Source organism: Bos indicus x Bos taurus, chromosome 5 (assembly GCF_003369695.1).
Source record: "Bos indicus x Bos taurus breed Angus x Brahman F1 hybrid chromosome 5, Bos_hybrid_MaternalHap_v2.0, whole genome shotgun sequence".
NCBI classification, from domain to species: Eukaryota; Metazoa; Chordata; class Mammalia; order Artiodactyla; family Bovidae; genus Bos; species Bos indicus x Bos taurus.
In genome coordinates, this window is record NC_040080.1 from 3,902,564 (window position 1) to 3,929,001 (window position 26,438).

The 26,438-nt window shown below is 50.8% G+C and overlaps 1 protein-coding gene across 1 annotated transcript in view; it reads right to left on the reverse strand.

The window, feature by feature from the left end:
* Positions 1-357: 357 nt before the first annotated feature.
* Positions 358-26,438, reverse strand: part of ATXN10 (ataxin 10) — a 142,118-nt gene continuing 116,037 nt past the window's right edge. The window contains exons 10-12 of the mRNA XM_027540514.1: positions 24,692-24,755; positions 2,124-2,311; positions 358-1,632 (exon numbers count right to left, since the gene is read on the reverse strand). Of these exons, the coding sequence (XP_027396315.1) occupies positions 1,630-1,632; positions 2,124-2,311; positions 24,692-24,755 (255 nt within the window). The 3' untranslated portion in view covers positions 358-1,629. The remainder of the gene's footprint in view (positions 1,633-2,123; positions 2,312-24,691; positions 24,756-26,438) is intronic.

A 26,438-nucleotide genomic window follows, 5' to 3' on the forward strand; every position in this document is an offset into this window, starting at 1 on the left:
CTCACAAGGCCCCTTGACGCATGCGTTTGTTATTACACGGCTTACGCCGACATGTTTGCGTGATGCCACTGTGTGCACACATCCACTGAGACAGGAAAAAAAGAAGTGTCTGTTGCAAACTTGTTAAAAGGAAGAGGGACTCGCACTGCTTTCCCCTTTGGCCAGACTTCTAGTTAGAGACGAGGAGTTTAACTCCTTGTGTCCCGGAGAAGAAGGGCTTCTTCGTGCTTTCTGGATTTTGCAAAGGATTCTTTACCAAAGGAATGTCACAAAGGACGGGAAGTAAACATTACTCATAGTTGACTACAGTCGTAGCAACTGGCATTTCTTCAGTTATATAGAAGACATCAGACCGCATATGGGAAACCTTTTATTTCATTCTTAACATGCTTCAGCTGGTTCCCCCCCGCAACGCCCCGCCCGCCACAAAGCAATTTAAGTACAGCTACAAAGACTTAGGAGCACTTTACTTTGGAACAATCGGTATTTCTGGAAAACTCCTGGCTGGGTCTTTGACATTTTCATTTTGGAAGGTTCAACGGGAACTGTGCAAGATTTCACGCTACAGTCTAGCTTAGTAACACGGCTGTTCTAGAAGACAACACATTTTAAGCATCCACAACACAACCTGCCCCGAGAGTGTTTGCTGATTACATTAATGATCTGGGTGGTTACAGAGACTTTTGTGCTCATTTAATCCAGTTCCTCCTCTGGTGTGCACACTGACAGACACAGGTCAGAATGCCCCTGCTCCCCCAAGCTACTTCTGCAATTCCACTGCCCCGGCTGAAACTGAGTGGTGCCTTTCCGAGACCGGTGCTTTTTAAACTGAGGAAGACCCGGGTGAACCTTTAATGCAGAGGTTCTGCACACACAGACGACCGTGAGATCTTCCTTCCCGCTTACAGCCAGGGCGGTGGTTGACGCAGGCACTGGCTAGTAAGCCTCAGGAGTCTGGTGACGCCTAGGTCTAGGGTGATCTGGAATGGGAAGAGTTAACGGCCCACAAGTCCCCTCACCCGCTGGCTCCAGCCACATTCCAGAGGGACAGAGCTCAGTGACAACGGCGCCCAGGACCTGAAGTGAAGAGGAGAGCCCTCTGAGAGCCCTCTATTCTTCGCCATCTCTCGAATTAATTAACTGGAAATGAGTCTTGTCAATGTTTTGGAAAGGCAGAAGGGGTGAAAAGCGATTGCTAGAATTAATCACAGTGAGAAACCACTTCAGCCGCCTGCCAGAGCCCAGAAAACCCCACAAGAGGAGACAATGAAGGGAAGGACAGAGTGGACCCGAGCACTTCCAAGTCTTTGCCAAAGAAGGGACATGTGTTCAGCGAGAGGAATTTATTATCTGCGGCCACAGTAAGTACAATCTATCACTTAAACGCACATTGTATTCCACAGGGAAAGAAGCAAACCAGACAGCTACATTTTTTAAAGCAAAGAATCAAAAGGACCCTCAAGCACTTTCACTTTTAAGCTTATATGCATTTAACTCTATTATCTAGAAGATTCACAGATTCTTGAAAGTGTATGTAATAAAATCTTCAAACACTTGCGATTTCACACACTGCGAAAGATCCAGGAAACAGATTCCAAAAATTCAGATTGTTTTGGATGGAGAGTTCATTCACTAAGAGGAAAAAAAAAAGAAACAAAATTGCAGATGTAACAAAGCTATTTACAAGAACCATCAAAGGAAAAAAAATACAAGAGAATTTCGGTCAAGGATAGAAATAACGGAAAGAAACCTGAAACAACCCATTCAGCACCACACAAGGAGCTTTCTGTTCTTTTCACTGCAGCCAGCAGTAGCTGTCTTTTAGAGAAGGTCTCATTACTGCCAGAAAGTTTTACACCACGTGAAAATTTTGATATGGCTTTTCTTTTTCTCCCCTAGAACAAGTTTGAAATTTCAACTCTCTTAAGAAAACGGCAGGGTAAAGCCCGAACAAAAAGTTATTTGCAATTAAATGTAGGGCTCTTTGCTGTCTCAGGAGGCAAAATACATCCACCCATGTTCTTATGAAACAATCACATCGAAGTGTCACTTTGAAGGTGATGGGGAAGTGGGGACCACTTTCCAGACTGAAGGGGAACTAGTCCTCCTCCTGGCACACTTACCAGCTGAGGGGTGTCACTAGTCGACTTCAGAATCAGCTTGTCACCCCTCTTTTCAACTTCAAACCCCATTTTTTTAAGCAGGGATGCGTCTGCCAGACCCTGCTCCTCCATCTTCGCAATCAGGTCTTGGTTTTGGCTGTTGTCTTCCGTGAGGTTTCGGATGGCGTATACCACCCACTGGGTTAGAACTGGGAGCAGAGTGAAGGAATCTGCCAACATGCTTTCACCCGAGCATCACTGGAAAAGGAGGAGACGGGCAGATGACCCGGAACACCCAGAAGCAACAAACACTTTCTCCTGGAGGATGTGCTGTGAATATGCATGCAGAGGGGGAAATAATTCAAAAGTCGAAAGACACACATATACACACGTCTGTGCAACACTGTGCGTGTGCTGTCCAGCAGCTGGCACAGACAGGCACTGGACTGAGAGAACAGAGCGGGAGGCAGAGGCTCAGAGCAGCCGCATGGGAAGTGTGTGAGCACAGGCACGCATGAAGGAGTGTACGCGCGCACACACACACATACACGAGTGTGTGTGCTGGACTTTTGTTACTGAGTCACCAGGGAAGGAATAAGAGCATTATAGAATGAGTCATAAAGACGCTAGGGTAGAATCAGGCAAGAAGATCGTCTTGTTTAAAGTAAGCCCAGTTATAGCTAACAGCTGTCCCCTGGGAGTCACCACGGGTTCCCCTCACTCTGTATTTTAGGGACGAGGCAGGCCTGCGAAGGCCTTACTGTTTAGTCTGAACGGGTGCCTCACTGTGCCCTGGCCCTGATTTAGGTGTTGCGTACGCTGTCTGTCGGGCACACACAGACGACTTACGAGGAACACAGACTCACGGCGCTCTTCTCTGAGGTCTGTACTTACCAGGAGCTGTGGGAACTCCGGAGGGCACTAGGCAGCCACTGTAACGTCCTTCCATAAAACTGCCCTAGTCTTGGGCCCAGGGACACAGAGAGACGCCAGGAACACTGGGCCTGGCACCCTCTGTTGGTTCAGAAAGAACAAAGTGCCAAGTGTGGAATAAACACTTTTTCCAAGGAACAGAGGCCTCCCTGCCCCGTGACCAGATGGACAGTAGCAGGAAAAACAAGTCCTTCCTCCTTTGTTACCAGTGTTTCCCAGGCAGGCCTGTCTGATGCCACAATGAGGCATCTGCTCCCCCAAAGGCGATCAGACGGGTCCCTGAACTCAAGAGTCCGCGCTCCGGATCCCGTCCAAAACCCCGGCTCAGCGGTGAGGCTTCTCTCCTCAGCACGAGTGTCGCACAGAAAGGCCTCCATGCGCACAAAGCGCGGGAACCAAACTGCCCCCAGTTCATTGACCTTGAAGGAAACCAGCAGATGAGCCCGTGTACTTGAGCCAGGACACAGGGAACCAGCGGCTCTGGGCTCAGGAAGTGCCTGCTGGTTGCTCCCTCTCAGTTCCGCTGACGCAGCCCGCAGTCATGAGCGCACATGGACCCACACGGATGGGCTCCGTCAGAACGGCTGCGCGTCTGCAGGAGGCCATGACCCACTGGTCTCTGGAGGTGGACCACCAAGACCACTGGTGGGTACAAATGACCAACCTTTTCCAAAGGGCAAAGAATGGTGGCTGATGCAATCCTAAGATAACTGCCCGTTTAGTGGGGAAAATGCTCTCATCTCACCAGGACCTGTCACCCTCCCACGACAAAGCCCAGGGCCTTTAGAAGGCTGTACATCTTTTCTGGAGATGAATCCACAGACTCTCAAACGCATACAAGTTGAACTTCTCCTTCTTCTCCACAATCACCAAACCCCCACTTTGTCATGGGAGAGAATGAAAAGGATGATCCCGGGGAACAAAGACCTTCACACATTAGTGACTTTCTCAGCAGGGATCACTCACTACAATTCACTTCTCATGCAGGACGACATCATCATCACACAAACCCATTTCCTCCCTGCTGCACAAAGAGATGAGGCAGGGATCAAGAGAACTGAGTGGAGGAGCGGGCATCTGAGGCTGAATCTGGGCAAGACCGTGTGTAAGCCTGGAGCGTTCCAGTTCCTGTGTGTGGCAACTCTCCAATGCTAAACGACAGGCCCAAAACACTTCTTTCTGAAGCTTCCTGGTTATTCACTTTAATTGAAAGAAAGAGAGGGGAAATCCGCATAAATGCACTGACAGCTCCTCACAACTGTAGGGCTGGCTAGCTCTGCAAGCGAGGCATCAGAGGCCAGTCTTGTCACCACCAGCTGCCAGTGCCGAGTGTCTCTGCAGGAAAAGAGCCGTCTTCCAGAGCTTCGGACTGTCAGATGATCTCAGTTCCAGGGCAAAGCAACATTGCCCCGCCAGGCACCCCCCATCTTTCCACATGCGAGCCCTGACCTGGGACCCGCTCCCCCTCGCCTGCCCCTCCCCACCCAGGGCGAGCAGCTGAGACCCCGCTCCTGGAAGCCCACGTGCGCTGTCCCGGCTGCCCCAACGCCAGCTTGAGCCGGGCACGCCTGCTGCGTGCTTCCAAACACCCTCGCCCTCCTCCTTTTCCCCTCACCAGTTCTCATCACATTGCACCTGCTGATCTGATTATTTGTTGGTGAGCTTCTGGAGGGCAGGAGCCACACTGAGTCCATTTTCTCGTCCCCAGCATGCAGCTAGACCCAACACACAGCGGATGATGAGGTGTGTGCTGACATCCTGGGAGCTTACTTACTTGTTCATATTTTTGTCCACCCCAACGCCCTGTGAGCTCTTCACAGGCCAGGACGATGGCTTATTTACCTTCTGTCCTCTGCTCCAAGCATGGTGCTGGAAACATGTGCTCGATGTCCGCGCGAGCGGACACCACCTCCCACCCACCGTGTGTGCATGCGAGTGTGAGTGCGTGTGTAGAGGGGTGTGGTGGCAGCGCAGTGACCCACACGGGCTGTGCTTTTCCTGTGTGCTCTTGGTGTGGTTTCCTGACTCAGGGCTTCGCGGGGTGAAGAGGAGATGAAAGTAACCCAATATAAATGCAACTCGGGCAAGCAAGCGGGACCGTGTAAACAAAAGGTCCAGGATGACAAAACACAGAATCCGGCGTGGACGGATGAGGGGCGGGTTTACGTCACGCCCGTCTAGGGCCTGACCCTGCACTCTGTGGACATGCCGCAATGGTGTTTCAACAGCTTACCCAACCGTTCACTTGCTCATTTCTGCAGAAACCCCACACAGTCACTGCTTTGAACGGAGGAAACAGTGAGATTAATGACGACCGTCCTGATAACCAACCCTACGAGTGCCCGGGGCAGTGCTCCCAGCCGGGGCTCTGGGGACATCACTGTCTCCCAGGGAGCAGGCTCCTGGCACAGCCTGACGGAAGCAGCACTGGCACCCAAAGCCGAAGAGGCAGTTCAGTCTTCTTCCGAAACCGGAGTTCAAAGGGCAAACAGACGGGTTAAGTGGAGGGCGTGGGAGGGGTCTAGGCAGTAAGGCCACACAGTCATGGCGGGGTCAATTTCCCAGAACACCAAAAATCGAAAAACACACAAAACAGCGAGACCCCAGCACGTCTCACTCAGACGTGTACTTCACATTCTTTATGTCATAGTGAAACCAACCTTACTTCCTCTCTAAGGCGGACCTCACCCAGTCCTGCCGGACACTGCGTGATTAGATGTGAAAGGTGTGCCCTCCATCTTGACCTAAGTGAGCACCGCGTTTGGGGTTTGTGCTGTCCGCCTGTAAATCAAATACCACAACAATATTCTCCAACACGTGTCCATTTCCAGTGAGAACATCCTGGCACTACTGTCTAGGGTCTCTGAGTTCCTAATTTTAAGTTGTTCCTTCACTACGTCTGCGTTGAAGAGAAGCAAGGAATCCCAGCCCCAGGGCCCGGCTCATGAATATGCACGACTCCCCTCATTAGGAGCCGGAAGGGCCGGGCTGGGTGCCCCGCAGACCCAGACAGCCTGGAGGGTCACAGGGAGATGAAAGCCTCCGGTTAATATTCACATTGCCCTCTTGTTCCCTCTCTACCGAGACAGAAAGTAAGCAAGAGGGGGGGAGAAAATTAAACATCTTCCAGAGTCTCTAATCCCACCAACACTCCAAGCGCTTCATTGTCTGCTCGGCTTTAGAAAGAGAGCTTCTAACGTTTCCATAGCTACTCCAAACAGAAGGCGTGAGCCTGTTTGTAACAAACTGCCTTCAAAGAACCCTGCGATCAGCACCAGAGTGAGGACTCACAGTCTGGCCGGCCCTTCACCAGAGCACGTGGTGCCTTGAAAAAGCTAGTGATGAGCGCATGGACTGAGCACCTGGGAACCCGGGGGCCTGGAGAGCTGAAGCGAGATGTGGTCCCCAGACCCAGAACCTGAGTGGCAGCCATGAGTGCGTCGTCTCTGCACTGTCGGCTCCACGCTGAGCCCTGCAGCCTTGCACCAGGCAGGTGAGGAGACAGGGAGGGGCAGGGGAGTGTGGGCTGGGAGGCAATTGGAGACAGGGACCCCACAGCCATGACATTACTAACCTAGGGCTAGGATTGACGTGCCAAACTCTGAAAAAGTCCGGTGAGTTAGAATGCTGATCCTGGGACTGCTGACGAGAACAACTTTCATCTGACTTCCAGTTACTGGGATCAGTGCAACCTGAAGTCCTTCAAGTGACGGGGACCGGGGCCCCATGATGACAGGGACTCTGCTCTGGCCACTGTGCTCAGTGTCAAGAAGCTGCTGAGAACAGGGGCTGTGAGAATTATGGCCTGTGATTTTGTATGGATGCAAGTTAAAAAGTTTTCATATTTTTTAAATTAACTTACTTTGGCCACACCATGCAGCTTGTGCAATCTCAGTTCCCCGATCAGGGACTGAACCTGGGCCCTCGGCAGTAAGGTCCTAACCACTGAACCTCCCAGGAAGTCCCAAGTTTTCATGTTTTTAAATGGTTGGGGAAAGAATAAAAAGAAGAATACCAATTTGCGACACACAAAAATTATTTGAAATCCAAATTTCAGTATCCATAATAAATAAAGTTCTATCGGCACACAGTTACACCCATTCATGTATGAACCGTCTATGGCTACTTCTGTGCTGCAGCAGCTGAGCTGGACTGCTATAATGCAGACAGAGTGCCCAGCAATTCAAAAATACTGATTAAAAGTAGCCCTTTACAGAAGAGGTCTGCCAAACTGCCCTGGAACACGAAAGGAACCGATAGATACTCGGCTGAATGAATGAATGAACTTTCCAAAGGACTGGCAATAAAAACTTAAAACTATTTGCTGTTGTTCAGTCGCTCAGTCGTGTCTGACTCTTTGCTACCCCCATGGGCTACAGCACGCCAGGCTTCCCTGTCCTTCACTATCTCCCAGAGCTTGCTCAAACTCATGTTCACTGAGTCAGTGACTCTATCTAACCATTTCATCCTCTGTTGTCCCCTTCTCCTCCTGCCTTCAATCCTTTCCAGAATCAGAGTCTTTTCCAATGAGTCGGCTCTTCATATCAGGTGGCCAGAATACTGGAGTTTCAGCTATTTAGACCAGAAGAATTTAAATGCTGAAAGATTTTACTGACTTCTCAGGATATGTGTGTGTACGTACATAAACTATGTAGAATCTACGGTTTTATGTATTAACATGCTTACAGGTGTAGGGTGTGTGTATTTAACATCCTATGTCTAGTACACACGTAACCGACATTCACGCTATGATAGTATCTATATTTCACTTTGCTTGCAGAATATTTTAAAGAATTATTTTTAGACAACAAACCCATATACAGCCAGGGGTTTACATACTCAACAAACTTTCCAAAGCACACTACTCAGCAGGGCAGAGAACACCCGTCAGCACCTCGGAGAAAGCCGGCCTGAGGACAGGACGCCCAGGCCACCTTGTTAGGCTTCAAAACCACATCGTCACCTGCCCTGAGACTTCTCTCAACACGAGGATGCTTCGGAGGTAATGTCCACATCTAAGCTAGTATCTTCTCAGACTGACTAAAATGGCAGAATTTTTCAGAGTGCAAAGCAGTAGTTCTAAGACTTTCGAAATGCTTCACGTTACTGAAAACCAAAACACCTCAAAATACGGCAGTTCCCGCCAGCCAGAGGGGAGGAGGGCGGGAACGGGACACTGAGGGCAACTCCTCTTCCCACCGAGTGACAACAGTCCTGCCTCCTCCCGGCCACGTGAGTCGGAGAGGCCGTGAGTGCCTGGGGGCCGTGTTCCCAGTGGGCTCACTTCTCTGACCCTGATCCCGTCTGCAGGAGTGCCCTAACCAGCCTCTGCTCTGCTCTTCAAGTATTTACTTTCTGAGAAAAAAAAAAAAAAAAAAAACGAGGCATTTCCCAAACTGCTGGCAGGGAAGGCCAGGCCCCACGAAGGCTGCTGCCGCCGGAGTAGGAACCTGTGCAAACAAACCACAGCGGCCACCCGAGTGGGGATGGGGCAGGGAGGAGACGGGCTTCCTCGGACTGTGGGCAACCTACCTGTGACGCAGGGGACCCAGGAGAGAGGGTCCTCGTGGAGGAGATAAGTCTGAAAAACACCGCTGCTGTCCGTTAATGAGGAGCCACCCCCATCTGCAGGGCTGAGCTGTGTCCAAACGTCGGGACACTACTGCGTGGTGACCCGCATCCAAGCTCTGCCTTCGTCTCCAACCATCACTTCACTCAGTTAAACTACAGGCTCTCCTCACTCAGAAAGTCAGAGTCCTCACCGGGCAGACAGCGTACCGGCCCCGTCGCAGGGCGCTGGAAACCAGCGTGTGTTCAGTCCCCACCACAAACCACCCGTGCTGGCTCTCTCTTCCTTCTCCGAACTGCTGGTCTGTCTGGGGTCTAATTTTCCCTGGCGTTTCTGCATTTTAATCCGAGGGCACATCTCTGCGGCTCAGGTGTGTTAATGCCGTGCCGACGCAGACGGCTCGAGGCCCTGGAGTCCGTCCTAGCAGTGAGTGTTAATCAGTGTGTGTGCCCTCTCATTCACCGACTCACAGCAGTGAGTGCAAGTCAGCGTGTGTGCCCTCTCATTCACTGACTCACAGCTGTGAGTGCCAGTCAGCGTGTGTGCCCTCTCATTCACCGACTCACAGATGACGGCTACTACTGAACACAGGGAACGAGCACTGCACGGCGAGGGGAGGTGAAAAGTGGGCGCGCCAGCACGCAGCCGCGCCCCGCTCTTCCTGACCCCATGGACTGTAGCCCACCAGGCTCTGCTGTGGGATTTCCCAGGCAAGAATATGGAATGGCACGGTTGCCATGTCCTTTGCCAGGCGATCTTCCTGACCCCGGGATCGAACCCTGGTCTCCTGCATTGCAGGCGGATTCTTTACCCGTTAAGCCACCAGGGAAGCCCCAAGAGAAAAGTGCAAGGGAGCAAATTATTGCCAGATTTGAAAACTGAAGGTCACAATCACAATAAAGTAATACACTCGTGTTTCGCAGGTGCTACAGGAAGGAGCAGAGTCTCAGTCTTTATTGAGGCAGAATGTCGTCTCGGAAGCACCTCTGCTCTGAAGGATGAGGCTGCTTTTTAGACTCCAACTGCCCAGGGAACTAGAACATCAAAGGAAGTGGCACAGAGGCCCAGGGAAACGCTGCTGAATTCTCAGAGAAACATCCCAGCACACAAGTGTCCACCAGAGAAACACAACCCGCCTGTGTCTGAATGATTCTGAAACAAAGTCTGCATTCACCAGTCTCCGTGCGCACGGCTGACTTCCCATCTACGACTGCGTGCAGGCGGGGACAGTCACAGCTCGAAGGCTCCTCTCCACTCGGGAGCCAGAGCTGTCCTGCCGTCTCCCCAGGCTCCCTGCACCACCACGTGGGAGAGGAGCCGCTGTCCTCAGCCTGGCCCCAGCCGCGATGAGCCCTCGGCCCTCAGGGCCCAGACGGGTCAGGCGTCAGCCTCCGAAGCTTGCCGCCGCCGCCCCGCCTCAGAGCCTGTCAGTGTGGGGCGAAGTCATGAAGATGACACCCTGCTCAGCCCGCGGCCACCCCGCGCTCCCCACTCCAAAGCCCTGTGGTGAGTGGGGGCTGGCGGGCAGGTACCTCACGTCCACGGGCTCCGTGGGAAAGGGCCCCCCGGGCCTGAAGCTAATTCCGTCCGTGACACACTCCGGGACCACCTCACCACTTCAGAGCGCCGCGTGGAGCGGCCGTCGGCCTGGCATCAGCCCTACAACGGGTCTTGGACTGGGACGGAGCGAGGCCGCATCTAACCAAACCACACCAGAGGGCTGGGCCGCCAGGCGGCTCCGTGTGTGCTCAGGGGCTCTCGGTCCCGTCTTAGACTGACGAGCCTGGCACGGGGCAGGGCAGGGCCAGCCGGCTCAGGGCCCGCCACGGCTCTCATTCCCTCTGCCGCCACCGCTTACCCTGACCCTTCTGTGGAACGTGTGCTCACGCGTGTGCACGCCCTCCCAGGAGGGGGCAGTAAATGCTGAGGGCACCTGGCCTCCGTCCACTGAGAGGGGCGGACCTCAGTCCCGCCAGAGCTGAGTGGTACTTGCGATGCTGCCGACGGCACACAGGCAGGCCCCCGCCACACCATCTCAGCCTTCAGGCTCCAGGGAGACCTCCTCCGGGAGAGGCCTTCTGGACACAGTGAACTGCTCAAGGGAAGCCAGGACCCAGGCTCTGCTTACATCAGGGGCTCCGCTGGCCGGGAGGTCGCTGGGCCCTGACGGAGAGCAACTTGTGAGGAGCAGCTGGCGGAGGCAGGGACCCTCAAGGGCCTGCTGCCAGGGGAGAGGGTATATCCACAGCACTCTGCTCTCTGGAAGAAAGGACTTGCTAGCCTGAACAAATTTCTAGCTTCAATCAATGTAAGCAAAGCTTTGCAGGGGAATTAAGTGTCTCTCACATAAGCCACTGATATTTATCTGCATGAAGTCATAAGAGTAATAATAAACATAACAGAGCTAGTGGTGTGATCACCCGCAGGGCCACTCCAGGCACTGACAGAAAGTCTCCACCTTCACCAGCATAGCACTCGCGGGAGGTAATACCAAACCTTCTACTGACGAGAAAACAGACCCAGCAGGCAGAGGACCCGATGGGGTTGGCCTGGTCTGGACGCGGGCTCCAGCCCCTGCCCCTCTGCCCTAAGCCCTCCTCAGGGACCAGCCCATGAGGGTAGACCAGCCCATGAGAAGAGACCAGTCCATGAGGGGAGACCAGCCCATGAGGAGGGACCAGTCCATGAGGGGAGACCAGCCCATGAGGGGAGACCAGTCGATGGCAGGTGGACCAGTCCATGAGGGGAGACCAGTCCATGGGTCGGGGGGGGGACCAGTCCATGGGGGGAGACCAGTCCATGGGGGGGGAGACCAGTCCATGAGGGGAGACCAGCCCATGAGGGGAGACCAGTCGATGGCAGGTGGACCAGTCCATGAGGGGAGACCAGTCCATGGGTCGGGGGGGGGGACCAGTCCATGGGGGGAGACCAGTCCATGGGGGGGGAGACCAGTCCATGAGGGGAGACCAGTCCATGAGGGGGGACCAGTCCATGAGGGGGGACCCGTCCATGAGGGGGGACCAGTCCATGAGGGGGGACCAGTCCATGAGGGGAGACCAGTCCATGGGGGGGGCCAGTCCATGGAGAGGGGACCACTCTATGAGGGGGGACCAGTCCATGGGAGGGGGACCGGTCCATGAGGGGAGACCGGTCCATGAGGGGGAACCAGTCCATGAAGGGAGACCAGTCCATGTTGGAGGGACCAGTCCATGAGGGGGGACAAGTTCATGAGGGGGGACCAGTCCATGGGGGGGGAGACCAGTCCATGAGGGGAGACCCGTCCATGAGGGGAGACCCGTCCATGAGGGGAGACCCGTCCATGAGGGGAGACCAGTCCATGAGGGGAGACCAGTCCATGAGGGGAGACCCGTCCATGAGGGGGGACCAGTCCATGAGGGGAGACCCGTCCATGAGGGGAGACCTGTCCATGGCGCGGAGACCAGTCCGTGAGGGGAGACCTGGAGGAGGCCTGGAGCGGTCCCTTCCGGCCAGGGTGACTGCAAGCTTCTGAGCTCTGCCTACACGTCAGGGGAAGGAGTGGCAGGTTATATAAGACTTGAAACACAGTCCCTTTCTCTCAAAAGATAAAGTAAGCCTTCAGATACTGGTCAGAGTGATTACTTCCACAAAACATCTTTATAAGTAACAGTGAACAGTTTAAAATGAAATTCAAGTTTGGAGTAGAAAAGGTGCATGTGTGCTCAGTCACTCCATCGTGTCTGACTCTCTGTGACCCCATGGACTGTAGCCCGCCAGGCTCCTCTGCCCACGGGACTCTCCAGGTAAGAGCACTGGGGTGGGTTGCCAGGCCCTCCTCCAGGGGATCTTCCCGACTCAGGGATGGAATCTGCGTCTCCTGCATCTCCTGTACTGTAGGCAGATTCTTTATCAATGAGCCATCTGGGAAGCCCAGAAAAATGTAAGTAACTGCATCTAAATTATGGAAGATTATTGTTTGCCTGGTACTAAGAACATCTTTATATGAATAAAGCATAGCCAGGGGTCAAAAACAGCTCTCAAATGCAAAGGCTTACATGGAGAACACAAGCAGTGCGGGGGCTTCTGGAGGGCTCTGGGCTGGACGAGACCCAGCGGGCTCCCAGGGGTCGGCACGCTGCACGTGGGCTGCCCGGGCACCCGCACCGCCTGTCCTTAGTCCAGACGTCACTAGCCTCTGAGCACAACGAACCCCCAGGTCACCAGCCCGTGCTGGTGGCCTCTCCTCCCACCACCCACAGCAGCAACCAGAGTCAGCAGGCAAGAGCGGCCGGCCCACAGGTCTGAGGGGCACAGACCCGCGGACGCCTCACGCTGTCTGTGTGCGCTGCGGTCACTACCAGGTGAGCTGAGGGCTGGGGCACGGGTGATTCTGTGGCCCTCACTAAGGGAGGAGCACTACGGTGTCCACTTCACAGTCAAGAGCGCCTTCAGCGGGCACTGAGGGCGTGCGAATGACTTCAGCACTAACTGGAAATAAGCACCGCTGACACCTGGCCAAGCTGGCTGCAGGGGGGATACTAACGTCTCAAGCTCCGCCTTGACACAGGTCTTTCTAAAACTTCTAAAGTTATAGCTGTCCCACGTTGGGGGGAACCTCACTCAATTTCAGAAATCTAATACTGCAACATGTTTTCCTTCTCCTCTGTGAACAACACGCTTCTTGACACTTACACTGGAATGAGAGCAAGCAATTTAGATACAAAGGCAGGCTTCCACCGTTAACACACATACAGACCCTCAGGATTTAACTGTCATCTGGGTGCTCGTCTGACAAACATGAAGGCCTGTGCTCGGCGCTGGGGACCCAGTAACTAACGGGACATGCAGGTCCCCGCCCCTGTGGCACTGGCGTTCTAGACAGGAGGTGGCCATCAGCCTCAGAGAGACAGACCTTCAGGCTGATGTGGTCAGGAATGACCACAGGAGGACAAAACACGGATGAGGGAGGTGGGAGACGGCTTCTCTGAGGAGGGGACTGAGCTGAGAACTCGGGATAAAGAGAAGCTGGTCACCTGGTGCGCTGGGGAGACAGCAGTGGCATTGGCCATGTGTGACCTCAAGATGGGAGACATGAGCCGGGCAAGGCTGGGGCTGGAGGCAGGATGTTGGTAGAGGGCAGGGGTCGAGGCCAGAGGCCAGAGGAGTTTCAAGCTGTAGGAAGGAGTCTGCATTTTATACGACGAGAATCCACTGAAAGAGCTAAAGCAGAAAAATCAGGCAACTCTCCTTGGCAGCCGTGGAGGGTGGCTTGGAGGGAAGATGGTGTGGGAATGGGGACCAACCAGCGTCCGTAGCAGCAGTAGTGAGAGTGGACGAGGAAGGACCTGGGCTCAGACTCCAGCGCTGCCCGCCTGAGCTCCATGCCCGGGCGAGCTGGTTTCCCAGGAGGCACGGCAGTGAGGAGCCCGCCTGTCAGAGAAAGCAGACGCAGCTTCCACCCCTGGGTGGGGAAGATCCCCTGGAGGAGGACACGGCAACCCACTGCAGTATTCGTGCCTGGAGAACCCCATGGACAGAGCCGCCTGGGCGCCTAGAAAAAGCCAGATCACACAGGTCGACGAAACCCCGTCTGCTCAGTTATCAAGAGCAGTTAGTTCTCCAGCTGCTACCACTCCACCTGAGGAAGGGTCGCCCGTTCGCGGCCTCTCACGAGTCACTGTTTCTCAACCAGCATTACAGGCCACAAGAGGATTTCATTAAACACAACACCATTTCTCAGGTCTTCCTTCTCCCTCTTCATCCTCCCTGTGCCAATCTCCAACTAAGGGACAGAGTCAAGGCAATCACCACGCAGGGAGGCAAAGCAGAGAGGTGGGCACATGTATGTTCACCTGTAAACTCAGCTTCAGCTAAGTGCCCATGAGGTGAAGGCCTGACACCTCAGTCCTCCTGAAATTCCTAGAATGTTCAGTGGAGAGAAATAAACACACTACTAACTGGCCTAACAGCTACAATGTGAAATGACAGGATAAACGAAACAATAAAAAGCGGCCTCATTTCAACTGGGAGTCTGGCAGACTTCTCTCAAATAAATAAGGTTTAACTCTACTTGGGAGAATGGCCAGGTAGATGGAAGGAGACCCTGGGAAGATGGACAGCAAGGGAGCCAAGGTGCCGAAGGAGAGTCGGGAAGGGCTGCCTGATGCTGAGTGTGGCGGTGTGGGGACTGTCTTGGGAGATGCCCCCTAGTGAAAATAAGATTTAAACTTTAAATGGTGTTCGTTAAATCAACCAGCCAAAGGAGCAGACCCTTAAGGACAAAAGCGAATGGCAATAAATGTTCGCATAAAGTTTTGTTTCTGGTTTGGAATGAACTGTACATGGCGGCACTTAAAATGCTAACAGTAACCAAGAGAAGCCAAATTAAGAAAACACTGTCATCTCCAAGCCACGCGGGTCAAGTGACCGATAGACCTGGAAAGCGGCAGCTTCCACTTTCTCACCAACCCAGGCGGAGCAGGAACAAGGGGCATGTGGCCGCTCCCAGGCCACATGGCTCGTGCCAAGCGCCTCTCCTCCCGTTTTCTAAGACGTGACAGTAAACCTCCTGCAATCTTGCTTTTTGTGCAAGTGAACAGGCCAGAGCAGGACTGAGGCACTCTGACCTCTGAGAGGAGAGGAGACGGCTGAGTGAGGCAGGCTGAGCAAGGCCCATGGCGGCCAGGCGCGTGTGCAGGCCCGAGGGCAGAGGGCAGACCACACAGTCTGGCCTCTGTGTGCGCAGGAGACACGTGCCGCTCACAGCCTCCACACGCAGACGTTTCAGGGTGGTGATGACAGTTTTCATTTTGAGCTGCTGTGATCTTCGCGATGTAAGAAAACAAGAAGCGTACAACTAAAAGCCAAGTAGACACAATCTGAAGGAGTATAACCTGAAGCATTTCATTCTCATTTTAAAACAGCCGGACCATTTGCCAACACACCTGAACAAGGAAAGAGAGTCCACTTTTGTGAGCGTCTCTTTCACGACAGGACATCCCACTCCTCCAACTTCCAGCTTCGAGTGCTGAGGAACCAGTTGCTAGGATACCGTAGAAGCTACATCAAACAGTTGCTAGGATACTGTAGAAGCTACATCAAAGGGGTAGGGCTCCTGCCCCCTCTCACTCTGAATGGGTCTGCTGTGCAACTGTGGAGCCTGAGGGGCGCAGGGTGCAGTGTGGCAGACTGCCGCCCACCCTTGGCCCCACGCCCACTCACTGCACACAGGGACCCAGGGAGGCCTCCGTGCACCCACCAAGTCGTGTCCACGCTTGTTTGCTCTGGACAAGGACAGAGACTTGGTTCAAACACCTTCAGCCACACTAGGCAATGGGTAAGACCATCAGTGAGAGGCTTTAAAAACCCACATCATGTAACTGGGAAGCCAAACCCAAAGTTTACCTTTTTAAAGCCAAACGGCAGTAAAAGGTTCTCTAGCTTTAATTAATGTCAGCTCAACAAATGAACGCAAGATCACTGAACAACCACCAGGGGCTTGAGGCTGGGGACACAGAAACCAACAGCAGGCATCGCTCCCCTCTGGAGGATGCAAGACCTATTTCAGCAGGATGACGTCCCGGCCACGTGAGCGTCAGGGTGGGCGGAGTAAGACACGAGCAGCAGGCACGCAGTGAACGCAGCACAAGCACTTCCCTGGTGTGGGGACTTGATGATGCCTTTATAAACAACAGCAAGCCCGCTGTACCAGCCTGAAATGTTTGAGGTGTTTCCCCGAACGCCTCCCTCTGGCGGCGGCACGGCAGGCCCAGGCACAAGCTAGACTGCTCGTGAAGAGGACGGGATGGAGCACGTTCTCAAGTTTCCACTAAAATCCCTGCATTCCCCAAGATGTGGCACTGTGGCCCAGAATTTCCAAAACGCACATGAGAACTGCAGAGATTCCAGGGAGTCCTGCAGCAGACGCCTTCTTCCCACAGGTCCGACACGTGTATGTATTACTTAGAAGACTTCTCTGATATAATAGGTATTTAAGATGCTACAGACAGAAGTATGCTCTGGGACACACTGCGGTGACACTCCTGGGGTCTGTGGGGTCTGGCGTGGGGTGTGCAGTTTGGCACAGGTCCTGCCCGGGACAGGCTTTTCTGGAGGGCACAGTTGCGCATCTAGGGGTCTGCATGTGCTGCACTCATGGAGGGGCAGAGGAGCCCAACTGACACAGAGAGCTGAGGCGCTCAGGCTCCGCTGGGGGCCACGGGAGAACTCCAGGAGGAAGACACGCGTGCTCAAGTCTAAGAGGAGGAAGGGCTGGGCTGGCGGAGAGGCGCCCACACAGAAGTCTAGGCGCTTGAACAAGGAGCAGGGCACAGATAGCGCTGGGCTGGCCCCGTGGCCCCACCGCCCAGGAGCTGGCAGAGCTGGCTGTGCTCGGGGAACCAACTCCGTGAGCGCCTCTCTTCTCATCTGTGAAATGACAGTGCTTAACAAAGAGGCCTGTTAAAAACAGAAGGAAAGAAACCGCCTATGCCAGGCAATGTAGCTTAAAGGGTGTATATATACAGCACAGGGTTGGGCACCTAGAAACTACTCGGTGATTTTTAAAACGTCAGTGTGAGAAGCAACGACGCACACCTCCTTGCGTACATCCTGACGTTTCCTCACGGGCGTACGCCACATGAGCCCAACCCAGGCTGAGATGGAGAATACGCCCAGCAGCTGGGAGGCCCTGGGTGCCACTGCCCACCTATGCCCACCCTCCTACCCATCAAGGCTCCCACCATCCTGACTGCTGCTGTCACATACAGTCATAGAGCGCACACTCTCTGACTCTAGCTTCTTCAGCTCTATGCTACATTAGTGAGACTCACCCATGTTACACAGGGCAGCTCATTCTTTGCTGCTGCATGGCGCTCTGGGGAATAATCATCCACACTCTTCTACGACTGCTGACTATGTGGGATGGTTCCACTTTGGGGCTGTTATAAACACTGTGACTAGGAATGCTCCTGCACACGTCTTCTGACAGACACATGTATGTACTTCTCCCGGGGGGGCATCTAGGGCTGCAGCTGCTGGCTCACAGGGCGGGCCTGAGTTAGCAGACACTGCCAAAGTTTTCCAAAGAGGTTTCCCTACTTGACACCTCCCAAATCAATTCATCACAGTTCAGGCTGCCCCACACCTCTGCCATCCGTTGGTCCTGTCATCTTCTCATCAGCTCTTCTGGTGGGTTCCTGACTGTGGGGTAAACATGCATTTCCCTGATGAGGATGCTAAGCTCTTTCTGTACAATTACTGGCCATCTGGGTTTCCTCTTCTGTGAGATGCCGTGGGTCTTTTGTTCATTCTCAGAACCTGAATTATCTTTTGTTGTTTCACAGCAGTCCTAAATTAGTATGGGTATGAGTCCTTTGTCAGATACAGGCTTACGATGCAAATACTTTTTCAAAGTTAATGCTTTCCCAGTTAAAATTCTGATGTCTTGTTTAAGACACCTTTGCCTGTTCCAAGACAAGAACCATACTTTCTTATGAGTCCTTCTAGAAGCTCTTGTGTTTTACTGTCCACATGAAGGTTTATGAGTTATCTTCAATTACTGTGGGTGAACAGGGTGAGACACGGTGGCAGGGTTTTCTTCCCTGTAACAGATATTAAATTGGCCTAGGATCATTCATGGAAAAAGACCACCCTTTACTCCTTAAGTACAGGGGGCCTTTGCTGTGTATGTGAGTACGCTTCAGGACTCTCTTTTCTGTTTTGCAATATTATTACTATTGTTTAAGTTTTACCACTGACTCACAGTGTGCTCACAGATGGAAATTCACCTTTCTCGTGGGCAGTAGCAGCTGTCTGGACATCTGCATGACACACCTGCTCGTTGAGAAGCTACAGGCCGGGCACTTGGCACACAGCACACCGTACTCTCCCCGTAACCCTGTGGGGTCCGTCCCATTTTAGATAAATACGCCAAGACTCGTAACACAGGGCAAGCGACGTGTTTAGAGGCTGAGAAGCAGCAGAACCCGTGTCTGTGAAGCCCCAGAGCTGATGCCCGTGTCACTATGCTATCCATCCCTCCTCAACAGGAGATGACTGGGGAAACTCTGGTTATTTTTCCTATAAACTTACGTTTCTGGGCACACGTAACACTTACAAATGAGGCTTTTCAATAAAAAAAGAAAGAAAAAAAGAGAAAGGAAGGAAGGAAAAAAGAGAAAAGAACAGAAAAAAACCCCAACCCAGTTTAGACGCTCATCCTCTCCTTGTCCCCTCCTCCTCCAATAAAAACAATACATATATATATAAAAAACCCACATCAAGGACAACTGATCAAAACACAGATCAAAAAAAGAATCAAAGAAAAACATTTCAAATAAAGTTCAGCTGTTTCTATTTGGATACAACAACAACAAAAAATCCCACTTGCCACAATAAACTGACAAATAAGAAATGGCTCTGTGGTGGCGGGCTGGGATTTTCCGATGGCATCTGCTACTGTGTCATTACTGCGGGTCCCCGCAAGGGAGCGGCGGACGGACAGCTGGGCTGTGTCCTGATGCAACACCGCCGCCGAGGGCCTTCCTTCGGGGTGAGCTACCCCCTTGGGATGTTGTCTTTTCCCAGTCCGCCACTAGAAGACGCCTCCGAGAAGCGGGGCAGCCAGCCCTCCAGTCCCGCTCCCAGCCTGGGGGAGCTGCAGCCCAGCTTGCTTGGATATGCCACCTAGAAATTCCTAATCCCCATGGGTGGCGAAGAAAGAGGAAGTCTTCCAGGGGGTCGGAACCGCTGACTTCCCACAGGGAACAAGGATGCCTACCCTATGGTAACATGAGCCCTCAGCCCTAACCCACGGATGATGCGTGAGCACACAACACAGCCCGCCGATCCAGAGCAATCAGAGAACGGAGCTGTTTTTCTTAACTGACCTTTACTCTCAGCTCTGATTCCTAGTCTATGCATACGCAATATATATTGCTTTCTTTAACACAAAATACTGAAATTAAAGTTCAATGAAAGCTTGACTGGTGTGAGTTATTAGAAGGAGCTGAACCACCAAACAAAGCTGAAATAATACTGCTGCCAAACCAAGTTTATTCAATTCACAAAAGAATCATCAAATCCATGGGAGATATTTCTCCCCTGCTTAGAGCCATCCTCCCTACCTGTCCAATAAGCACACACACACACATACTCCATCAAGCTGCTGGTTTTCATTCATTTGTTCACCGCCTTACTCAGTCATGTACCCATCTAAAAATATCTATTGGACATTTAGTATGTGCCTATCAGTGGCATATTACATTGAGATAAAAAACGGGGGAAAAAAAAAAAGGTCCATGCCCTTACGGACCTTGGTCTAGAGGGCAATTAAGATGCAAATGCACAAATCCTCAGTTACAGACTGAGACAAGCTGAAGGAACAGAACAGGTCCCAGGAGGGGCTGATGAGGCTCTGGGAAGGCTTCCCTGAGGAAGAGAAGAGGAGGCTGAGCCAGGGGAGAGAGTTCAGCCAAGGGAGGAAGATAACGACTTCCCTGAGGTGAGAAATCACAGATTCGAGGCACAAAAAAGGAGGCATGTCTGGGGAATGCTAAAAGAGGGGAACCAGTCTGGATCTAAATGAAGAGGCAGGTGGGGCCAGAACGCACAGGACCTGTCAGGACATGCTGGAACCTATGGGCATATTCTAAGTATGGAGGACAGGCTTGGAGGTTCTGTAAACAGGGCCAAGTTTTTGAGAGATGGAAAAGAAAAGACCCTGATTCTGGGAAAGACTGCAGGCTGGAGGAGAAGGGGACAACAGAAGATGAGGTGGGTGGATGGCATCACCACCTTGATGGACATGAGTTTGAGCAAGCTCCGGGAGATGGGAAAGGACAAGAAGCCTGGCGTGCTGCTTCCTTGGGGTCGCAAAGAGTCGGACACGACTGAGCGACTGAACTGAGAGATGGAGGGAGGCACGTAGAGCCAAAGGTGTTACCACCTGAACCCACCATCACTCGCGTGATGGCCTGAACCAGCTCCACCCTACCCTCCTCCCCAGCCTGTGGAAAAAACTGTCTGCCAAGAAACCAGTCCCTGGTGCCAAGAAGGTTGGGGACCGCTGCCTTAGAACACTGAGATCCTGTAGCTATCCCAAATGCTGGAGTCCGGCACACATTTTCTAACAAGCCAAACAGTCACTCACCCATGAACCCATTTTAAAGGAAATTCTAAAAGAAAGACTTCAGGCAGAAGGAAAATGAGCCCAGGTAGACAGACAGAGCTGTAAGAAGGGGTGGAAGGCAGGAGAGGAGTAAGTACGTGGAGCATCTAAATGGAAACTGACCTTATGGAGCTCTGACCGTACATTTCATAGACTGTAAAGCAGAACGGAGATACACGGCAACAGCATACAAGCTGGGGGATGCGGACTGGTCCTATACTACCTGGAAAAGGGGTAAAGATCTGAAAAATATTATATTTTCCTTAGTCAAGGATGCATGGTATAATTTCCCAGGGAACTATTAACAAAATAGAAAAAAAAATTAAAAATTTTAAACTAGAAAAAGATAAATGCTTAATTATATAAAACAATTCAAAAGAAGCAAGAGAAAACTAAAATAGAAAGCAGATCAGACTGGCTTAAATATAAACAGATAAGCAACTACACGAAGTATGAATGGGCTAAACGCAATAGCTAAAAGACAGAGAAACTAGACTAAGAACAAGTCAACTATGCTCTTTACAACGAACACCTCTGATATAAAAAGACTGAAAAATAAAAGTTCTGTAATGGTTTTACCACGTAAATATCAATCAAAAGTGAAGTAAAGTAGCTATATTCATGTTAGGCAAAAAGCATCTGTAGAGACACAGAAGGTCACTTTACAGTGACAACGGGGACGTTTTCAGGACCTGATAAAACTGTAATGACACTGCCTCAGGATACATGAGAGCAGTGCTATATGATAAGAGGAGAAATCTAGAGAAATCTACAGTCATAGGCTGATTTTTAAAACCTCTATCTCTGTAATTGATAAACCAAAATAGACAAAAGCATCACTAAAAACGTAAAAAGTTTACAGACTTGACCTGAAAAGACTGTAGTCCACTACTAGAAAACAGGTGCGACCGTTCAAGCAGACACAGAAGCGCTGCGGAGACTGACCGTACAGGGGGCCACACGGCAAGTCTCAACAGATTTTTTAGGACAAACAGCATCAAGCACGTGCTCTCTGATCATAATATATTTATGTTAGAAATGAATCCCCCCCAAATAATTCCTATTTGTTCAGAATTTAAGCAATGATTTCTAAATAATCCATGGGTCAAAAACCCCATGATAATCTTAAATAAATGGGCAGATATGCCATGATCATGGATGGGTTAGAAGACAGTACTGTTTAGATGTCAATTCTCATGAAACTGATTCTCGCCAATGCAATTTCAGTGAGTAGAGATTTTAAATTGTTTTGTGACGGTTTTAAGCATGTACATGTGTGTAAACGTGTGTGCACATAAACACACAAGCACAGATGTGTAGACTCTGACTAGCTGGTTTTAAAATTTTTATGGGCAAACACAAATGACCAAACATAGCCATAACGCTCTAAAAAAAAGAAACAAGTTGGAAGGACTCAATCAACTCAGTCAAGGACTCAGTCAGTCTGTCTACAGTGTTCTGAAACTGTAGAAAGCGACGGTACTTAAGACTATAGTACTGGTACAGACACAGAGGTCAGTGGAAAAGACAGGAGAGTCCACGCCACGTACACGACAGACACGGCGCTACAGGAGCCAACGCGTGCGCTTTTCAATAAGCGGGCCGGGACAACTCTGTGCTCCGATGGAAAAACACAGTGACAGACCCTCACTCACACCAGGCACAAACATCAGCTCCAAGTGAACTATGCTAAGTCACTTCAGTCGTGTCCGACTCTGTGCGACCCCAGAGACGGCAGCCCACCAGGCTCCCCCGTCCCTGGGATTCTCCAGGCAAGAATACTGGAGTGGGTTGCCATTTCCTTCTCCAGTGCATGAAAGTGAAAAGTGAAAGGGAAGTCGCTCAGTCGTGTCTGACTCTGAGCGACCCCATGGACTAGAGCCCACCAGGCTCCTCCGTCCATGGGATTTTCCAGGCAAGAGTACTGGAGTGGGGTGCCATTGCCTTCTCCAATCACTCTCCCTTAGGTCTCATATTTTGGTATGTATCTTGTATCTTAAGTATATCTTACATGTCTTTAAAATCTAGTAGGCCTTTATAAAACAAAAGTCTAAAGAGTTACTAAATACATATAACACTCAACATTTAACATTTCACCTTTTCTTGACAATTTAAAGATTCCTGAATCTTGCAATGCTTCATTAATAACCGTTTAAAACACCAGTTATCCACATAGACTGTCCATATAAAAGTTTTCAGTGTATAATTCTGAGTCATTTCTCCACTACATTAGTATCTTACTATGCTTTCTCTGTATGTGTTCTGACTGTCCCAGTGACTCATAGGGGGCAGTTTAGAAAACTTTTTTTTAGAAAAGTGGCTGAGAATCAGGCACACGCCAAGCTTAACCTCTGAGTCTGACCTTTAGGACAAGTCGCTAAGGTTCTCAGTTAGTTTTCTCATCTACAGATGGGGAAGATGATGATAATAGGACCTGCTTCACAGTGTTGTCAAAACTAAAGAAGGCAACGTATGTAAACACATAGTAAGGACTCAATGTTTCCTGAAAGGATCAATGAATGAATATTTGACAAGGAGACGCCAACATAAAAGACTTAGTAAGCATGAACCACTGCAGCATATCTGCAGAGCTGCCACGGGCTGTGTGCAACAGCCTTTTAAGTTTCCAGTCTTTGCTAAAGGCCAAAGATTAGTAATTAGTAATAAAAAACCTTTCTTCACTAGAAGGTCAATTCAGGGAATATAAAAGTAAAATTGCGTGTTTTTGTTTGCAATAAATCATCTTTTTCATCCGGAAACGCAACACCTGCAGTAACACCTGAATGTGTTTTTATTGCTTTCCTGTGACAGCTTTCTTTTCTCCTTTCCCTTTTTGGGGCTAAAAAATTTCAAACCCGTCTAAGGAGCACAGCCTGTAGCGCTTGATCATAATGCAAGGCAGTGAACCGACTGTTTTACTTTGAAGAAAACTCTTCAGAGGCTGTTAACTTGTCTTTCTCTGACTGAGCTTACAAGCTATCATGCTCTTTAAAATAGGAAATTTTCTTCCATTGCTAATCAGACAAACGACAGTATCTTTAGCACAAATAATAAGCATTTCTCAATCCACTTACTTTGCAACACATGATTTTCATCAGCTCCTTTTCTCTTCTTGACAGAAACCAATAGTGAGCATTTTAAACACAAAATTCCCCTCCTCCTTGGCCTCCCACAGGGTCACAATCTCAAAGTCCTGGCGATGGCCTTATTAACCCCACCCCCCCACCAGCAATAAGCACAAGGCCATGCAGCGGCCAGGCAAGGGACTGGAAGGTCTTGAAGTGAAACAGATTCTCTCTCAAACCTACACAGGCTGCCTCCAGCCTCCAGCCTCCAGCCTGGCTCTTTATCACTGTATTAGATCCGTTTCCCACAGGGAAGACCTAGGCAGAGAGGTGGGGAGTGGGCAAGTTCCTTGCACAGTGCCCTCCAGAAGGGTGGTCAGCCAAGGAGGGGCAAGAGCCAGAGCCTTTGACGTCAGTAGCTGAGGGCCGCAGGACAGCACCCAGCAAAAACCAGACTCCTGGGCCACTGGGGCGCTTCTCCCCACTTCTGAGCTCTCAGAGGTCTCCAAGCTACCACTGCTAGAATGGTTCTTCCAGAGGTCTGGATTCTTCAAACCTCTACAGAAGGGACACACACTCCTCCACAGCCATTCCACGGAACACGTGGTCTGGAAAGGTGACGCCAGTGGCATGCAGTGACATAGGGCCCACAGGTGAGCTTCCAGCTGGGGCTTAAGGCGTTCTGGAGGAGAACGCCCCCGAGAACCTGAGCTCACTGTGCTGCACAGGCTGCGGGAGTGTGACTCAGCTCCAACTCTGACCAAGTGGCTCAATTCTTAGGGACAAAGCCAATGAGAAAGCCAACCAACTCCCTCATGGAGGCGCCGGGCGGAGGCCCCGGGCGTGAACTCACTGAGGGGCATGTCAAGGATACAGGGGTTGCTGTCGTCGAGGCCACAGCTGTCGAGGATCAGGGGGATGCCGTCCAGCTCGTTCACCTACAAAGAACAGAAAAGGCAAATTCACATACTTGGACGGCTTGGGGGTGTGGGGGCTACAGAAGGGTCTGTGGCTCCTTTTCTATCTCCTGACTCATTCCTGTAAAAATACAGTTAGTGCAATTACCCGAAATGCCTCTATCAGTCCAGAAATGTTTAAAAAGAGACATGCAAACAAAAAATGACACTCTTTCTTTTCATCCTTCCTCCAAAAAGTTGGGCAACTAGGTAGACATATTTTAAAAAATATAATTGAATACAACATTGCAAATCAACTACATTTTAATATACTTTTAAAAAAATATAAAGTGGATCTCTTCCCAATATTATTCACCAGCATAAACTTCAAATGTGTCTCGGTTTACTAGTAAGTAAGTTCTTTTTCTAAGTTGGAAGCAATTTCGATGGTTCTAAATCCAAAAGCAACAGAGACAAGTTGTAAAATTTAACTACATTTTTTTACAACGGCAAGTCAAAGCTGTAATAATTATTTGAAAGATACCACAGGAAAAGGGTTAATATTTTAAGATGTACAGATTTTGTAAAAGTTGAGAAAAGACCAAGAATCCAACAGAAAACTGGATGAAATACATGAACGTAAATGGCACAGATGAAAGAAACGCGAGTGGACTGCAGAGACGTCAAAGTCTGCTCAACTTTGCTTCTAATAAGATTCAGGCAAATTATGACACCATCCTTCAGCTGCCACAGTGGAAAAGGCGCCTCTGACGACACAAGCGGCTGGGGAGGCCACAGGAACTGGCTCCCTCGGACACTGCCTAAGAGAAACCCCAATGGAAGGGGAAATAAAATCACATGCTAAAAACTGACATTTAGAAGCAAACTGTAAGGGTGAATTAAAGAGTTCTTGGAAATCATGGTTACACTAGAGCCATGCCTGAACTCGGGGCAATGCATTCCTAGGTAAATATTTCTCATTCATACCGCTCCGTTATGAAATGATACGAGGTAACTTTTTATAGAAATTCATTAAATGTTTATAACATAAGCAACCTATTATAGACGAAGGACGGTAGTGACGTCATGACACACGCATGACGACACGCTGGAGAGTGAACACAGGTGACGGTCACTGAGGAAAGGACCCGTGGGCAGGACGCCTCCAGGAGACGCTGATGCAGGTGTCATCACCACGCTGATGTTTACGGGCTCCTGCCGCTGCTGAGTGAGGAGCTCGAGTCAGGGGCAGGGGAAACAATTAGGAAATGAACACGTTTTCTTCTGTTCGCACTTCATAAAACAGGGAAGTTGTTTCTTTAGCCAACATGTTGGGAACTGATTCTAGACCTGTGATGAGTCACAAGTTGTAGTAACAGTTCCTATTAGGGAGCCAAGCTCAGTCAACGCTTCGCGACGAAACACATCTTGACAAGACGGCAAGTCTGGCTGAAACAAGCAAACGTTTAGCCTCTGGAAATCAAGTGCAGACGGCAGGACGGCTCACTGCCTGCGAACTGTTCTCTCCACCGCAGCCAACACTCGTCTCAGAGAAGACCCTGCAAGGTGGGCGGCCGACTCAGGGAGCACCTGTGCTTCTTTGGGGAAAAATGTATTAGGTTGACAAAAAACAAACAAACAGAGGCTCCCTCATTGTCTGCTCTCACACTGAATGGCAAACAGCAAAGTCAAAAACAACCTGAAGAAAAACAAGAGCACGATGCC